General features: G+C 31.0%; 1 protein-coding gene across 3 annotated transcripts; it reads left to right on the top strand.

The window, feature by feature from the left end:
- Positions 1 to 8,495: 8,495 nt before the first annotated feature.
- LOC115707437 (uncharacterized) lies at positions 8,496 to 13,347 on the top strand. Of its 3 annotated transcripts, none has more exons than XM_030635399.2 (7): positions 8,496 to 9,163; positions 9,796 to 9,986; positions 10,084 to 10,154; positions 10,277 to 11,726; positions 11,813 to 12,084; positions 12,179 to 12,368; positions 12,469 to 13,347. In XM_030635399.2, the coding sequence occupies exons 2-7, from the start codon at positions 9,836 to 9,838 to the stop codon at positions 13,017 to 13,019; spliced, it is 2,685 nt and encodes an 894-aa protein (XP_030491259.2). In that variant the 5' UTR covers positions 8,496 to 9,163; positions 9,796 to 9,835; the 3' UTR covers positions 13,020 to 13,347. The 3 variants fall into 3 exon arrangements, with proteins under 3 accessions (XP_030491259.2, XP_030491257.2, XP_060971681.1); XM_030635397.2 differs by having other exon boundaries at positions 8,507 to 9,163; positions 9,796 to 9,992; XM_061115698.1 differs by lacking the exons at positions 8,496 to 9,163; positions 9,796 to 9,986 and having other exon boundaries at positions 10,282 to 11,726.
- The last annotated feature ends 290 nt before the right edge of the window (positions 13,348 to 13,637 follow it).

Raw genomic sequence — 13,637 nt, 5'->3', positions numbered from 1 at the left:
TCATTTATTTTATTAATAATGAAACTAATTAAAGTTTCCTAATTAATAAATATGCCCTTCAAAATCTCTATTTACTGTTTTGCCCTTAATAAGTGCTAAATTCTCAAACTGACAAGTCTATCTTGAGAATTTTTAATTGATTAATTAAAATCAATTAAATGAGTCCTACAAGTAATATCATCTCAACTAGTGAGGGGACCATGGGTCTATATATCCGAGCTTCCAATAAGCAGATCTAGAATTTACCACTTAAATTCACTGACTTATTAATTCTTCGTTGAATCCACACATAGAACTCAGAATTGCACTCTCAGTATATAGAATGCTCTATATGTTCCACCATATAGACACATTATTAGTTATCCATTGTTATAATCCTAATGTGATCAATGATCCTCTATATGGATGATCTACACTGTAAAGGGACTTAAATTACCGTAACACCCTACAATGTATTTTATCCTTAAAACACTTAACCCTGTATAAATGATATTTCAACTAAGTGAAATGAGTACTCAATCATTTATCTCGTTTGGTTAAGCTCGAAGGAAATCACCCTTTGCTTACTATTCGCCAGATAGAAGCTATAGATTCCATATTTATGTTAGCGCTCCCACTCAATCGCACTACCGTGTTCCCAAAATGTATGTATTGCCCAGACTAAAGTTTTAGGCTTAACTAACAAATCAAAGAACACGAATAACACTCTTGAAATTAAGCCTAACCATATCAGGATTTAGATCATGTGATCTAGGATCAACTTATGATATTGAATTGAATAGATGTTTACGGTAAGTTTCAAAATCTAATTCAAAGTTCAATATCGGTCCATTCCAATGCATACTCCATGCATCCAACCTGAGCTTTACTTTAACCTATGTTCTGGAAAGAACATAACATTTCTCCAAATGTAAGTAAACTCTGTTGTAGATTGTCATATCAGTGAAACCCAGTGTTCTGATAAATCTAGGAATACTTTATTCACATAGTCATGTTTATTTTCCACTGTGTTGACAACACAATAAACATGTTCAAGTATGTGAAAGGGGTTTGGATGAATTTATAAATCAAATGGACAAGCAATTGATTAAGTGAACCAAAACATACACAAGTGAATGAAAAATTACTTCTGTTACTTTATTGATATAGAATAATCTGGATTACATTGAAACGGAGTTTTATTTAGGGCATAAAACCCAACACATTCTAGCAGGAAAGAGATGATCCATTCTGAAATGGATCTCACCAAAAAGCCTGAGTTTGTGAAAAATAACAAGCTTGAGTCGCCCTTTTATACACAAAGTCCATTGACAAGAAAGCTAAAGATTGGGAAATCAAACAGTTGGAAGAAGGGCAGAATATGAAGAGACGATTCATAATGACACTCGAAATTGTACAACCGCCAGAATCAAAGGATGCGTTTTTTCCAAGAAAATTTTTTGACGAAAATACCCTTTGTAATTATTAAAAAGCTCTTTTACTAAAAAAGAACTTTTTAAGGGGCAATTGTTATAACCAAAATTTGGTTGCCACCTCAATGAAGGACACGCGTCAAGATAAAGGAAATGTAAATCGATGCCATTGCTTTTATGGAATAACTCATTAATTACGTAAGTATCAGAGTATATTTGTCACCCGCTGACTGTAAGGTCTTAGGCGAGGAATCAATGTACAAACTGACACTTAATATATTAGCGAGAAACCATATGTCGCTAAATGCGAATAGTGAGGCACCAAAGAGAGCGACCCGTATCAATCATGGAGATGCTTAGCGTACAATAAACAAACTAAGTGTAAAATTCAGATTGACTCAAGAACAAGTAAGCGAGGTGACCATCTCGCTATGGGAAGACTTCCTATAACTTCATCTAGCTAACGGTAATGAGGCTTACAACCCTGGAGAGTCAGAATGGTTCTTTATAAATAAGAACCGCAATCGACACCAGACATACATTGTCGACCTTGGAAAGAAGAATGGCCCCAGCTCGCTATTGGGATCACTGTAACAAAGTTTTTGTCGAGACATCTCCAGATACAACAGCGAAAGATGTGTTAAATACACAATTATTTTGACCCAGTAAAAGCGGGAAAGTCACAATTATACTTTTTTCAAATCGTAAACCGCATTTACATGATATATAATCAAATCCCACGATTTTAGGGATAATAGTTGTAAACATATTCCGGTCAACTTTGTAATTAATTGTTCACTATGTAATTATAAATAGTGACAAACAAGACCAAAAAGGGACGAAAAACTCATACAAGAGAGTTCCTAAAAAAAATCAAAAATCTGAATAAGATTGACTCGTGGACTATGCAGAATTTTAACTGCAAAACTACGTAAAAAAACATGTGTTCATATATTATTTTTCTATAGCTTTTATTTTTTCTGTGTGAAATTAATATCGTGAGGCTCAATTTTAGTTAACGAAAATCTGCGTTAACAGATCCCACAAAAGCAAACACAATCAAACAAACAAACCCACAAAAATAACTCAGATCTCATATTCAATCCCACAAAAGCAAATGTCTCACCTCCACCACGAGCTCAAATTCAAATCCCACATCTACAAACAAACCTAAATCAAATCCACTTGACAAAAAATCTCAGATTGAACAATCAAATATGTCAAAAACAATAAGAGAGAGAGAGAGAGAGAGAGAGAGAGAGAGAGAGAGAGAGAGAGAGAGAGAGAGAGAGAGAGAGAGAGAGAGAGAGAGAGAGAGAGAGAGGTGAGACGTAATCTACCCAAATCCCTCACTCGAGAAGATAAGAACTGAGAAGACAAGATCCTAGATCCGAGAAGACGAGATGTGTACGTGCGATAGAAAGAGAAGGAACAGGACAGAGAAAATTCGTCATTCGTCTGACCATTTGAATTCTGAGGTTTTCATGCAAAATAAAGAAGGAGCACGACAGGGTAGCTTCTGGGTTTCGTCCTAGATAGGAAAGTTGTGCGAGAGGATAAAAGATCAGAATGATGGCCAAAAAGCCATTTTAAGGCCAATTGATTTCGGTGCTCCGCTGCAGGAGACGAGCCTGTTTGGGTTGGCTATATAGGCGATCCTCCGATAGCTCTTTTAACATCGATAGGAACTGGTCGTGGTAGGTGCGAGCGAGTACTTTGGTGTGTCGAAGTTGAAGAGCTCATTTTCGTTCTCAGCATGGGGGCATGACCCAGTTCGGTTCTAGTGGGTTTTGGCTGAGGCTTTGGTCTCTAGATCTCTAGAGACGATAGATATGTAGCTTCTCTATTTTGTGTTTTGTTTTTATTTTAAAAATTATTTATTTATTTTTTGTAATATTAAGAAGTAAATAAATACATTTTTATATTAAAATATATATTTTAAAAGTTTGAAATGTTTTTTTATTTAAAATACGGATATTGGCAGCAAAACCACCCAAACTTTATATTTTTCAACACTTAACCACAAAAACTAAAATTTTAACGGCAAAACCGACTACATCCCCATTCTGTTTTGCCCTTTACACTTCTGTCTAAAAACCTCAGTTAAGTGCCACCGTGAATTACTCACGTATATACTTATGTACACGTATCAAATTTTTAGTGGTCCACGTAATAATAATTATTAAAAAATAATTTTAAATATTTAAAAATTAAAAATAATTATAAAAAATATATTTTATTTTATTTTATTCTTTTTTTTCTTCTTTTCCTTCTTCTTATTCTTAAGAGAACCTTAAAAAAAAGCCTACATCTTCTCATCCATCCTAGCAGCCTACATTGTTTTTTATGCAATTGAGCTACCTTTTTATTGTACAGCTGTTTCTCATTTTTTTTTGGGTTAAATAATAAACCAATTTCAGACAATATTTTCATAAAGTATTCTAAAAATCAAGACTCAAGTATACAAATCAACAAAAGGTTTACGACATAAAATTAAGAAAACAAGAGGGGGAAGAGAGAGTCTATGACAAAGATGTAAAACTCTAATAGTGTGTATGTATATATTTATATATGAAATAATTAAAATCACGAAAAAGAGAGATTAAAATACTTAAAATTAGAATCAAGAATTGAATCTGTAAAGTCCTTTTTTGGCAAGTTAGTTGACAAAATATTTTTATCTTTTATGGTAAGATTCTTGTGCATTCTTGTGTCAAGTTATTTATTTTTCTGCAAATATTTTATATTCTGCATGTTCTGTTTTGTCACTGCAAAACAGGAATCTGCAGTAGCAGAATTACTTTCTCATTCTGGAGACGCATAATACTGTTTTATATTTTCTTATATATAATTGACATTTGCAAAAATACTATTTTTCAGAATCTATGAATAAGAGTCTTAATTACCCACAATAGAGAGTCATATCATCAGTAGAAAATGGTTGAAGACGATATGAGACGATGAAGACAATTGCAGTTTTTGTTCTTGTTTGAAGAGCAGGCAAAAGGGTCTCATGAAATAAAATAATGAAAGGGGAAGGAGATTTAAAGGGCAGTCATACAAAGAAGAGGCATGTTGCTTAACATGATGTGATATTTTTTTTTTTTCAGAAGTGGAGCATGTGGACTTTTAGTTGCTTTAGCCTGTTTGCCCTAATTTAATTTTTATTTTACTTTGATTTATAAAACAGTGGCAATTAATGGTGGTAATGGTGGTTGTGTGGTGGTGATGGTGATAACGAGAAGAAGAAGAAGGAGAGAATAAAAAAATATCTATACCTATATATTTTATTTTTAAAAATTTTTAAATTTTTAAAATTATTTTTTAATAATTAATATTACATGAACCACTAAAAATTTGGCATGTGTACACAAGTGTACATGTGGGCATTCTACTATGGCCTTTAATTGAGATTTTTAAACATAAGTGTAAAGAGTAAAACAAAATGTGGGTTCAGTAGATTTTGCCGTCAAAATTTAGGTTTTCGTTGTTAAGTGTTAAAAAACATAAAGTTCATATGGTTTTGCCACTAATATATACCTTTAAAATATTTATTTACATGGACCGATTAATTAGATAGTGTCATGTATATACTGTGTCCATGTGGACAATGCAATGTGTACACATGGCTGTTAGAAATGCTAAACTACTAATAGAATATGAGTTTTAATGGTTTTGCTGTCAAAATTTAAATTTTGGGAGATAATTGCTAATAAAGTGATAGTATTAGAGGTTGTACCGCAATTTACTTGATATATTATTTAATACAATACGACCCTACTAATCAAGCTCTAAATAAAATTTTAAGTAATTATAATTAATTTCACAAAAAATTATTATTATAATCATATGTATATTTCACAAAATAACATTATAAAATGTCTATTTTCACTGGTTACGTACTCATATTCAATAAATATTATGACTACTAGTCGGAGGCACACGTGCTCCGCACGTGTATTCAACACGACTTTTTATTTTGAGGGGACTCATTTATTATAAAAATATAAAAAAAATTATTTGCATCCCACAAATTAACTACAAGAAATGTATGTGCTGGCAAAAGTTTAGTATTACGCTAGTAAAATAAAATTTACTCAGATGCATTGGCAAAAGAGATTGGCAAATCAACGTTGGTATTAGAATTTTTACCAGCACAAAATGAAAAGCGCTGGCAAAAATAACTTTTCCCAGTGCGTAAATACACTGAAAAAGTTAGATTTTAGTCACTACAAATATGCACTGGTAAAATTTTGACTTTTTTGCCAGTATAGTTTGGGAGCGCATTAGCGAATTGTGCTGATAAAAGTGACATTTCTTATAATGTATAATAAGTATATAAAAAATAAACTTAAAATAATTTTTAAAAATCACTCTTAATATTTTTTTGATTTATTTTTCTCACATTATATTGTGTTAATTTTTGTATTTATTTTAAAAAAAGTCATAATTATTTTTCAAATTTATATAATTTTTTTTTATTTTTTTCTAGTAGAATTTCGTATAATTTTTTATTATAATATTTAATTTCTTTTGATAGATTTATTTTTTAACAATTTGAATTGAAGGAATTTTGATTAAAAAAAAAAACTAATATAAATACAAATATAGTGCATTTATAAATTTTTTAAAGTGTAAATAAAATTTCCCTAAAGATATTTGTGCTCACTGCCCACATTAAACAAAAATTATAATCACTTATACTAAATTAATTTTGTGGAGCTTTCTTACTATTTTACTTTACAATTATGAAATTAGAAAATACATATATTTTTTAAGTGTGATATTTTTTTAGTAAAGGTTATGGCTCTCACACATCAATAAATGGGTTTATAAATCTATTATTTTAATAATCTAAAGTGACGGAGAGAAAAGTAATTATCACATATATATGTATTTATATAACTAAAATTGTGTTTTTTTTATTATTTTTTATTTAATAAAATAATAAGTAAATTATTTCCATTAATTGAAATAATTTTTTAAATTTTTTGTATAAAATAATATACTTTTAAGTTATTTTGTACAAAGATAAATTATTATTCATTAATTAAATGTGGGATATAAAAAGATTTCAAAAATAATTTTTTTTAAAAAAAAAGATTACAATATGTATGGTTGTTTGACTTAGATTTTTTTTTGAGTTATAAAAGAACAATTTATTATTTTTTGTAGTTTAATATTTAATAAAAGTTAATTAAGTTTACTTAGTTGAGCCCAAAAACATTCTTTTTTTTTTATAAAGGTTATAGATAGAAAAAAAAAAAGAAAAAAATAAAAAGAAAAAAGAAAAAAAAAAGAAAAAAAGAAGAAGGAGAATTTGGTAATTTACTTTGGGAAGCCCAAAACCACATTCTCCTTTTTATATAGTTATAGATATGTATAAATGTAGAGCTTTCCCTCCATAAATTTGTAACTAAATCTATATATGTAGTTTAATGATGGCATGTGGTTAGTAGTGGGTATGACAGTGAGTCTTGAAATTGAAATTGAGAAGTCACTACAACTATTGCTTCATATATTAGAAATACATATTATTACTACTAATTAAGCCATGTTGCTTTCATACTAGTTTTCGTAGTTTTCATATACTCACCTCTGACACAGTTGCCACCACCACCACCGCCCTAATTCATCTCATAAAAATAAAAACATATATATAATAATATAACATATAACATATGAAATAGAAAATATTAAATGCTCTCTACCATTTATTTCTTTGGGTTGTTAGCTATATTTAATGTTATAATAATATATATAACTTCTTAAAGAAAATAAATTGTATTCATGTTGATAATAGTGTCTTCTCGTATTCATTTCTTTATTTAAACCAAATTATATATTTATTTGGATCCTCACATACAGCAAAGTAGGTATGTTCCTCCCCCTCCTTCTCTTAAAAAAATGTTATTTTTTCTAAAAATATTTATATATTATTAATTATTACTATTAATTTTTTTTAGGGACTATCAATTTCGAATATGTCGTCCATAAATCACGCAATATTTTCAATAATAAAAAGTCACTAAGTATTTAATGTTTATTGAATAATTTTAATATGCTTTTCTTATGACATGATGTACTAAAAATTTAAGTTAACTTCTTAAAGTTGGCATTTTTAAACAGAGAATAATTCCACCCAATTTGTTTTGTAAAGACATTGATTATTATAGACTTTAATTGTTTTTCGAGTACACAAACTTTGAATAGGAGCCACTATTTCTTCATATATATATATATTCATGTTAAATAAGTTGGTGCATGATTCATGGCAAGTTTTTTATTTCATATATTTAATAGTAGCTTTCAATTATATCAGCAATACTAAATTATTATATTTCATTTTTTTTATTCTATGACAAATATATACACACGTATAGCTTATCCACATCATATTTTATACTTTCTTTAACTTAATTCCTATAATTTAGTTACTTAATGTGATTGATTTTATTTAGTGATTAATATAATAATAATAATAATATATTGTGTGCAAATCAATTAAGACACAACTTGGACCATCTATATCTATCTTTGTGGCAACAATTAGTCCTTAAAAAACATTATTCCATTTTCAATTAATATCAACAAAATTGACTATGCATACCCCCATTATACTCCATTATTCTCTCCATTTTTTTGAACAGTTGAATTTTCAATAATTAAAAAAGGTCAAACTTTAAAATGGAAAAAACATGAATGAATTTAAGCTGTAGAAGAAAACAAATTTATTTTTCACAAAAAAAAATATATACTTAGATTTGATCTGACAAATCTATACGACCTTTCTTGCAGTGTTTGTCACCTGCTCTGGTGTTTGACAATACCTTTCACTATGCATAATATATCTTCTATTATTTATTTACTTATTTATGTCTACGACTCTACCTCTAGAACATTTTTTGTATTATGATGATAAGATTTGTTGTAACTTTCATATATAGCAATTACATAATGGAGTAATTACACATACAATAATATAGTATAGATAATAGGTTCATTTATATATTATACAAATATGTATTATTGTTCATGTACGAATGAATGTAACCAAAGTTGAAATTGGAAAGTTAAAGAGTTTGTCTTATGTGATACAAATCTAAGAAACCTCCAAAGGGTAAGAGTCATTTTTATGTTTAACGACCGTGAAGAGAGAGAGAGAGAGAGAGAGAGAGAGAGAGAGATAGAGATAATGTGAAAGAAAAAAAGAGATGGATGAGTAAGTAGGCCAATAACAGAAGTTGAACATTTGCAGGGAGAGAGAGAGAGATGGGAAAGCAACTAATCTTTGCTTCACCCGAAAGCTTTTCTTTTTCTCAGCCTTTATGTCGTCTTCACAATTTGTTAATAATGTCATTTTCACCATAATTTTTATTTTTCAAAAAATGCCCACTTTTCTTTCGTCGTTCATTTTCCCATATTAATATTTTCTTCTTCTTTCTTTCTTTATTTCTCTCATATGAGAGCTTTAACTCTCTCTCTCTCTCTCTCTCCTACTTTTTCCCGTTGTTCTTTCAGCTCCTTCATCTTGTTGTTTCTTAAGGTTGGGAGCTTTTATGAACTTTTTTTCTTCTTCTCCTTCTTCTTTTCTTTCTTGAATATTTAAAGGTGAAGACTTCAAGATTGATATGGTAAAAGCTTAAAAGGTTTCATCACCTTAAAGTATTTAACATCACTTTTTTTCAGTTCAACCAAAAAGCTTTATACCATTCTTTCTAAAGCAAAAGCATAGTACAAGGTTGTTTCAGGTACCTCTCTCTCTCTCTCTCTAAAATAATTTTCTTAATGGTTTAATCATTAAAAATCCTTGATATAAGAAAACATAGGCCATTTCTTCTTTCTCTTACTCTCAAAATGTAGTGGCAGCTCCTAAAAGTTAATGTAACACATGTAAAAGAGTAAACCAAATCTGGGTAGTCTTAACATTTCAAAATGTTGTCCTTGGTTTTACTTAAAATTCACTAATCTCAGGTTTTCAAATTAGAAAATACTCAAAATCATAGAGACCCAAATCACTAATCTCTTTCTCTAAAAATTCAATTCTATTTTTTTAGATCATTTATTCTCATAAAGGACAAAGTAGTTTTGAATTTGAATTTTTTTTGTTTTTTGGATGTCTTCTCTGTTTTGTTGTTATGCACCTCAAATTAATGCTTGCAGAGACCATAGAATTTTGTCAATATTCATTTGAAAAAGACTCTTGTTTGTGAAAATCTTAAAATTCTCTTGTCTTCTTGTATTTTATTCTCCTACAATTTGTATTTGTAAAAGTCTTAGGTGTAGATTCTGCATAATTAGTATTATTTGGCTCTTAGTGTTGTGATTTCCATTTCTTTAATTATGTTTTACTGACTTTGATGATGAAATTTGTTTAATGTAGGTGAATGAAAGAGTAAAGTTCCATAGCCAAAAAAATAAGCATGGCCAGGCTAACACCACCAAAAAGCCCTTTAGTGAGTGATAAGAACAACCACTCAGGTTGTATGTGGAGCTTGTACAGTCTCTTCGAATTTCGACAAGGAAATTCTAGAAGGAAGATGATTTCAGATAAGAAGCTGTTCAAAAGAGAAGGTTTTGGTAAGATTCCATCAATGATAAGTACTGTTATCTTCTTTTTTTCTTTTTTTACATTTAGTAAGATGGTGAATTTGAACATTCTTTTTCACAGATGATGGGAATGCTAAGCAGCATGATTTGCATACCAGATTTGATGAAAAATGCCCAGGAAGAGCTGTAGAAGTATGTTTAACCAACCTAATTCTATGATCATATTTTGTTTTTTGTTTTCTTTTTGTGACATAATGTGATATTGTCAAATTTTATAGAAGTCATTTCTTAGTAATGATTTTCAATTGTTTCAGGATAGAAATGAGAACTTTGTTAGTCCTAAGGAAAACAAGCTTAGAAGGGAAGAGACTGAGAAGCAGATACATAACAAGTATATGCACTCTACTTCAGAACTTGGTCATTTAGCTAGGAATCATGCAAAGGCGAACAGAACAGATCAAGGACATTGTCATGTTCCTACTCACGGTCGGGCTGATTCAGCAAAACAGAAGCAACCTCCTCATAAAAATCCAGTTACTAAAACTGTAGATAAGGTAGAATCAGGAAAAGGAATTGGTAAAAAGGCACATCTCAAGAAAAGGAGAGGCTGTGGTTGCAAGAATGTCGATTTTGTCAAATATGATGAGCTTAACAAGGTTAATCCAAAGTTGCTAAAGGCAAATGATGTGGCTGAGGCAATTGTGAATCAGAAATTTATTGAAGGGAAGTACCTCAACAGAGATGGAATAAACCAGCAGTCTAATCAGTTATTGGATGCTTTAGAGATTTTGAATTCGAACAAGGATTTGTTCACGAAACTCTTGCAAGATCCCAATTCTTTGTTAGTGAAACATATTCAAGAGTTGAGGGATTGTCAAGAACAAAAACAGCAGACAAAATCATCCAGTAAAAATTTGACACAATGTGATGATCCACAGAGTTCTGACACAATAGTTGTTCTAAGGCCTGGTTCAACAAGCTTGCAAGATTCTTCTTCAGACAAAATCAAGCATTGCTCCTCACCGAAGTATTGTCATGGTGTGGAAAAACATGTTCAAAGTGTTAGGCCTGGCTATTTTTCCCTTGTTCAAATAAAAAGAAAGTTCAAACATGCTATGGGAGTAGCCACAAAAGAGCAGGACTTGATGTCAATTGATGGTGTGCGAGTGCAAAATAATTCTTCATCTCCCACTGAAGATGGGAAGAAAGGGAAAGGAATGGAGAACATAAGAAGAAACGTCCGAATAGAAAATAAAGAAGTCGAAGATTATACCTTTGATATCGCGAAAAGAGACAAGATAGCCAAATTAAAAGATTTCAAAGCAAGAATTGGACAAGAAACTGCTTCCAGCAGAGAAAGTGGTCATGAAAACTCAAATTTGTTGAGTTCTCGCCATCCTAAGAGGAGTGAATCTAGAATATACATTGAGGGCCGGAGGCATTACTATGAATCTGAATTGTTGGATAACAAAAATGAGGATGGAAATTTTTTTCCAAAAGAGGTACCAATGTTTTTGCAGAGGACAATCTCTTCTCCTGACTATGACTCATTGCCTGTACAAAGTTCTAGGAGTGACTTCAAAGCTGGCTGTGTTAATGCTCAAATGAGATTCTCCCCCTACAGCTATAGCCAAGTGGTCTATGAAGATAGTTGGAGGCATGAGAAAGAACATGAAAGTAGCTACTCAAGTTTGCTGAACCGAAACATAGATTCGACAACTGATAAAATCAAACTCAACAGTCAATTCCTAGATGTTGGTAGAGGTATAGTTTTCTAGATTTTCAAGCTTAAACAGATCAACAAATATCTACAGATATAAGAATCTCACCGTGCTATATTTTATCATCAGGAAAAACAAATCCAGTGGAAGTCCAATGTACTGAGAAGAATGCTGCCATGGAAGCTACTAATACAAGACACTCAGAAGAAACAAGTTCTTCAATGCTGTCTTCATCAGATGGCTCAGATGATATCTTTACTTCAGATACTAGCGACGATACACAGCAAAAATCAACTGATCTTTTAGATGCACCATCTCAATCATGTAGCACTTATAAGACAAGTACAAATCAAAACACAAACACAGATGGAGAAAATGAATGTTTTAAGTGCTCAAGAATGGTAAATTTCATTAACACATCTCCTGTTATTTGTGTTTGCCATTACTATATCATGTGCATTGTTTAATTAACCAACAATCTTTAATGTTATTCAGGATCCACTTTTCGAGGATCAACCTTCAACATGTTCTACCGAGGTTTTACCTTCAACCCCATCAAGCTGTGGGAGACTGGAAGAGGACCCTGATAGCATTAAAGATAAAGGATATCAATCAAGTCCAATTTCTGTTCTTGAGCAGTTTTTCACTGATGTTTCTAGTCCTCAAAGCACCATTAGCCAACCTGGTACACATAACAAGACAATTATCCTTATGAACTTTATTTTCCTTTCAACTCCATTGAGCAATGAATATTGACTGTGCCCCAATTACATTACTTTCTGCAGCTTCTGCTCTTATGTGCTCCCATATGGACACTGAAGTCAACATGACTACTTCTTCATATCTTTATGGATCAATCTCTGAGTATGTAAAGGCAGTGTTGCAAGCTTCTGAATTGAATTGGGATGACATCAATTTGAAGTGCCACGGATCAGACCCGCTTCTCAACTCGTGTTTGCTTGACTCATCAAAGTGTCAGTCTGGCCAATTCTGTTGTGATTGTAAACTACTCTTCGACTTCCTTAGTGAAGTTCTTCTAGAGGTTTATGACAGCTATTTCAGATGCTCTTATGGGCTCTCATATATCAAGCTCAGCATTGTCCATTCGCTTCCAATTGAGAATTTTGTGAATCAAGAGGTGATGAAACGTGTAGGTTGGCACTTGCAGCCACATTCATCTCCAAGAACAATGGAGCAACTCATTGGAAATGACTTGAAAAGTTCTGAAACATGGTTAGATATCCGAACCGATGTTGTAGACATCATTGGTGAGATAGTAGAAGATACTTTGGATGAGTTAGTGATGGATACCATAGATGATATGCATAGTTATTAGTTTAACATTCTTTTTTAGTGATGAAATTAGCCAGCAAGAGGAGTACTTATGCTCCTACAAGGTCTGAGTTTGAGTCTATCTTGTAGCAATTGATATAGTTTTGTTTTCAACTATTGTAGAGATAAAGGGGGGACCTTGTTTAAAACAACATAAGAAAAAAAAAACATTTGGATTATTGGATGGGTCATTCTACGAGCAATCAAATGTTACCAATTTTATATTATATTACTTGGTATACAATCCATTGTAAACAATTGTTTGTAACAATATATTTTTTTTTAAAAAAAAATAAAGATAAAATAACTTACACATTAGCAACTCAGAAAAATTAAAATTTTTTAATTTAAATTTGTGGAAGAGTGAAAATTGAAAGTATCTTTATATAAAAATATAATCATTAAAAAAATTGTTTGTTTTTTATGTGGGACAAATTTTTTCTTACTTTATACTTGAAAAACTAAATATAAATTTAAATATGGAAAGTTTATAATTTTATATGTATTATATAATTTTATTACAATATATATTACTGTAAGTTCGTGCACTATGTGTTGGTTTGACCCGTATTTATCCGTACTATTCATAAAATGGTCATGTCGTGTCGTGCCACAAAAAAAT

This window comes from Cannabis sativa, chromosome 5 (assembly GCF_029168945.1).
Source record: "Cannabis sativa cultivar Pink pepper isolate KNU-18-1 chromosome 5, ASM2916894v1, whole genome shotgun sequence".
Classification (NCBI taxonomy): Eukaryota; Viridiplantae; Streptophyta; class Magnoliopsida; order Rosales; family Cannabaceae; genus Cannabis; species Cannabis sativa.
The sequence above is the reverse complement of the archived record's forward strand: the minus strand, read 5'-3'. Positions and strand labels throughout refer to the sequence as shown.

Excerpts from the sequence above, each read along its gene's own strand:
- LOC115707437 (XM_030635397.2), top strand. The coding sequence starts at position 9,836 with ATGGCCAGGCTAACACCACCAAAAAGCCCTTTAGTGAGTGATAAGAAC. Across the intron at positions 12,085-12,178 it reads GTTTTAAGTGCTCAAGAATG|GATCCACTTTTCGAGGATCA; the intron begins GTAAATTTCATT and ends AATGTTATTCAG. Across the intron at positions 12,369-12,468 it reads AAGCACCATTAGCCAACCTG|CTTCTGCTCTTATGTGCTCC; the intron begins GTACACATAACA and ends TACTTTCTGCAG.